The sequence below is a fragment of the Cibotium barometz genome, chromosome 49, assembly GCF_041138505.1.
Source record: "Cibotium barometz isolate CiBa-2024 chromosome 49, ASM4113850v1, whole genome shotgun sequence".
Lineage (NCBI taxonomy): Eukaryota > Viridiplantae > Streptophyta > Polypodiopsida > Cyatheales > Cibotiaceae > Cibotium > Cibotium barometz.
This window is the reverse complement of record NC_141094.1, coordinates 11,642,083-11,646,550: the sequence shown is the minus strand read 5'-3', so window position 1 is coordinate 11,646,550 and position 4,468 is coordinate 11,642,083. Positions and strand designations below refer to the sequence as shown.

The following is a 4,468-nucleotide window of genomic DNA, read 5'->3' as shown; positions in this document are numbered from 1 at the left end:
CGATGGAGACATAAGTGTGCTAGATGTTGCCACCAGCAGGGGAAGTGAGGGCATCTTGTAGGTATAGATAACATAACCTTGGTTGCACAAGTGTGGGTCATATGCATGTATTAGATAGTTACTCTAGGGCATTTTAGCTACTTGTAGGTAAAAGATGTGGGCCATATACATGCATTACATAACAACTACAAATTAGTTTATTATCCAATCTATAATTGATGGAAAATCTTACAATCAAGGTGTATTTAGGAATGTCAAGGGGTATTGTGGGTTAGGTTATAATAATCTTAAACTCAGAAGTGAATGGCCACATGAAAAACATGCTTTATATGCTGTAAACTTAAGGGTTATGTATGTTTGTAGGTGATATTGACTCAAGTTTGTCTAATTGGGGGGATTCTACGGATAACATTTTGGAGAAGGCATAGGAGCTTAAAGTGGTTTACATGTCTTTTTCGTGTTTTACTTATATTGTTTGTGAGTTTATTTCAAAACAGATTCTAATTTTTACTTAATGATGTCCACACACCATTGTCTACCATAAAATTTTACACACATTAACGATCTCTCTCTCTCTCTCTCTCTCTCTCTCTCTCTCTCTCTCTCTCTCTTTTTGTCATGCACACATACACATGCATATAGAACCCACCATATATAATGTGTATACACTAGAGAGTGTTTGTGTGTGTGTGTGTGTATGTGTGTGTGTGTGTGTGTGTGTGCACGCACCCATGCATGTACACACACATGCATGTGCGTATACACATGCACACCCATCACATGGAGAGAGAGAGAGAGAGAGAGAGAGAGAGAGAGAGAGAGAGAGAGAGAGAGAGAGCGAGAGAGAGAGAGAGAGATTTGAAAATGCATATTTCTTGTTCCTTTTTTTGTAAAATTTGCATCATAACAATTTAGCTTAACAAACGAAAAGCATAGCAAGAAGATGAAGGAAGGATGTTAGACAAGAATTCAATTGAGGTCAATTAATTTCTTTTAATAATAAAAGAAAAATTAAATTCAAGCTCTATAAAATGTATAATGAGCATTGAGAATTAGGTAAAGGTGCATCATGAAATGTAGTTAGAAATGCAAGTATGTGGCATATTGTGGCATTTCATAGGTATTGGTGAAAATGTTTGTCAAGAAAGCTCTTTGTCGGTGCCTTTACCTTGGAATATAAAGTACACTCAATAGAGACTTTAGTAAAAGATTAATTTAATGCACATAATTTCAACATAAGCCATGGAGTTATGGTCTTTGGGTTCTCCTTTGCATCGATCACCCTTTTGATGTTGTTAGTGCTTTATAGCTGGATGTTTGATGCATAAAATGGGCAATGCATTGGCTGGAAAGTTGCATTCCGTCCATAGATCCTCCATAGAATTCTAGGAAATGTAAAATTTATTAGAATTCTACTACTTTTGCAAAAGTATTAATAAACATTTGTGTGTATGTGTGTATGTATGCACGCAAGCATCTGTGTGGTTTGGGGGGCACGGTGGAGCGGGGGCATTTTGTCCCGCCACGCACATAGATAGTGAGCACACAAATTTTGAAAAGAAGTGTACTTGCAAGGGCAAAAGGGGTCAATAAGAAAACTCCACTCGGTGTATAAGAGGGAGAAAAGGTTTTAGTTATTAACAAAAGTAAGGGGTTGGGCCTTTAGAAAAACATAAAGAGTGCTCTCCAAGGGATGCCTCTATGGAATTAAGTCCAAGGTTGGAAAGATGCTTGGATTTAATAATCAAAACAAAGAAGTAAAAGGGAAGAAAAGAATTAAAGAAATTTCTAAGCATGCAATGCACACTTCAAACTTTACAGAGTAGAGGAAAGGGACTAGGGCGGCCTAGGGAGAGCTTTATAAGTACCCTCTCTTGTTCTCCTTTGGTTTCATCTTTCAATCATTCTCCTTGCCTATTTGCCAATGCAGCTTCTAGGTTCTAATATCAGATACCAGAAGATTAGCCAACATTTTCCACTCAAGAAAGGCACATTGCCATTGAAGCTCTTAGCCCACATTTCATTTTCTCATAGAACTTTAGAAGATTTTGGCCCTCATTTTGGGAGAGATTAGGTTGAGATTAGGCGCATTAGCCTTGAAGATTAGACCACATTTGGGTGCCATTACAAGAAGGGAGCAGCAAATATGCTTCTTTTCCTCCTTTCCTTGCTGGGTTTAGTGCCCACCTTCCAAAAATCAAAATGGTAAAAACCAGAATTCTGCTCTCGCAAATGCTTTTTCTTTTCCCTGAGGTTTCATTTTTGGAGGTCCATTTTCTTCTGAGCGACGAAGATTTAGAACCTTTTTACCGTCTCTTCCATTAGCCCAATTCTGTACTGATTTTTTCACTAATCCAGTAGTGGGTTCCTTAAATCGCACTTTTTTTTGGGCTTGATCCAGTGATAGATTCACTGGTTTTGGATAATCCAGTACTGGGCTCCTTCACTGGCTTTTAGCTAATCCAGTAGGGATTTCCTTGGATTGCACTAAATTTGGTCAATTCAGTACTGGGCTCCTTAAATTTTGTGTTGGTTTCTGGCTAATCCAGTTATGGGATTCTAATTGCACTTACTTTGGGCCAAATCACTCATAATTTCTTTGGATTGCGCTAGTTTTGGGTCATTCAGTGATGGGCTCCTTGAATTGCACTGATTTTTCGTCAGGGTTGTGATGGGTTTCTTGAATAACACTAATTTTTGGCTGATCTGGTGGAAAGAAGAGAAGATGGATGCGTTTCTACATGTATTTTTCTCTTTTGCGTGCGCGCGCGCGTGCGTGTGTGTGTGTGTGTGTTTTAACACACATACACGCGCGCACTAATTTTTGGCTGATTTGGTGCAAAGACGAGCGTTTTGACATGGGTGTGTACTGTGAGAGCTAATGTGGGTTTTTATTTGCTGTTCTTAGTTCTTTTTGTTGATTTTTTTTTCCCCTTTCCAGCAAGAAGCTTTTGAAGATCACCATGGACAGAATTCAACTGTTGAAAAGTCGGCGGGCAGTTCTGCTCCGGCAGCTAGAGAGAGATGTGGATCAGCTCCGGCAGCTAGGCAAGAAGCAGAAGGCCGAAGTATGGGTAAGAGATAAAAAGCTAGCTCCCTGTCTTTCTATTTCCACAAAAGGGCGTGAATCCTTAGAATTATTTGAAGGCAATTTAGGGTTGTTCATTCATTTCAAGTCTTGTTTGCCTTGCCCAATCGATGGATCAGGAAGGGCGTATCCGGAAAGAGGAGTGCCTGCGTTATTTTTACTCCAAAATCTCAGATTACTGTCAACTGGTGAAGGAAAATATAACCAACATTGCTGGACAAAGGTAAGCAGGAATCTGTTAACCTGCCTTGCGTGGCTTACATACAGTGATCTCTCACCTTTCTTTGCAGAGAATGCCCCATGCACTTGCCACCACAACCACATACAATGATCTCTCACCTTTCTTTGATTTCTCTGCAGAGAATGCCCCATGGACTTGGCAGAACCACTAGCAAGCTTGTGCTTTGCAGCCTCATGCTGTGCAGATCTTCCAGAATTGCAAGAGCTCCGCGAAATCTTCGCCATGAAATATGGGCAGGGTTTTGTGATCTCTGCACAGGAGTTGCAGCCCAATTGTTGTGTAGACCCAGAGGTAACAATTCAAGACCTTACCTAGAATGGGCTTTGATGCGTCAATGCATGCATGTGATTATCCACATTCATCATGCATACACCGCCATCCCCACTAATGCCAAGTGAGTGCATCAATGCAGTCAATGTACATGCTTTTGGCTGTGCTGGTTGCCATATTCATCGCACTTATGTGATGAACATCAATAAGCATCACGTTATACATCTGTTTCATGTATCAATGTATGCAAACACCATCATTCCATGCATCAAAGTAAGCCACTGTTGTACATAGCAATGCATGTAAACACCATCATATGTATGTTTTAAATGTCAATACATGCATCCATCAAAGTAAACAACTGTTTTACATAGCAATGCATGTAAATACCATCATATGCATATTTTAAATGTCAGTACATGCATCAAGTCCGGCGCATCAATGCATGTAAATACCATCATATGTATGTTTTCTATGTCAATGCATGCATCAACGTATACATCTGCTATATTCATTAATGCATGCACATACCATTATATGCATGTTTTCTAGGTATAGATTTAGCATGTAAGCATCATCACAGGTATGTTTTTTATGTGAACACAGACATCTTTGCTGCATATCTGCTGTTTGGATGCATGCCAATTTCCTGTATTTATTTGCAAGCCTTGTTCAATGCTCTGAATCTGCTTGTCTCCCCTCACAGTTCAGGGATATTTTCTCTGCAAAAGCCCTGCCCGATGTGCCTAGGAAAGATTTGCTGAAGGACATACCTGACAAAGAGGATGAGCAAGATGTACTGCAACAAGGACTTCATGAATCTTCAAGTAGAGAGGCTGTTGTGGATTCCAATGAACAGAATGGGTTAG

General features: G+C 39.8%; 1 protein-coding gene across 1 annotated transcript in view; it reads left to right on the top strand.

The window, feature by feature from the left end:
• The first annotated feature begins 1,891 nt into the window (after positions 1 to 1,891).
• The window catches only part of LOC147610292 (uncharacterized), a 3,721-nt gene continuing 1,144 nt past the window's right edge, over positions 1,892 to 4,468 (top strand). Inside the window, exons 1-5 of the mRNA XM_086786359.1 lie at positions 1,892 to 2,205; positions 2,942 to 3,074; positions 3,208 to 3,311; positions 3,449 to 3,620; positions 4,306 to 4,468. The exon at positions 4,306 to 4,468 is cut by the window's right edge and continues 1,144 nt beyond it. Of these exons, the coding sequence (XP_086642485.1) occupies positions 2,147 to 2,205; positions 2,942 to 3,074; positions 3,208 to 3,311; positions 3,449 to 3,620; positions 4,306 to 4,468 (631 nt within the window). The 5' untranslated portion in view covers positions 1,892 to 2,146. The remainder of the gene's footprint in view (positions 2,206 to 2,941; positions 3,075 to 3,207; positions 3,312 to 3,448; positions 3,621 to 4,305) is intronic.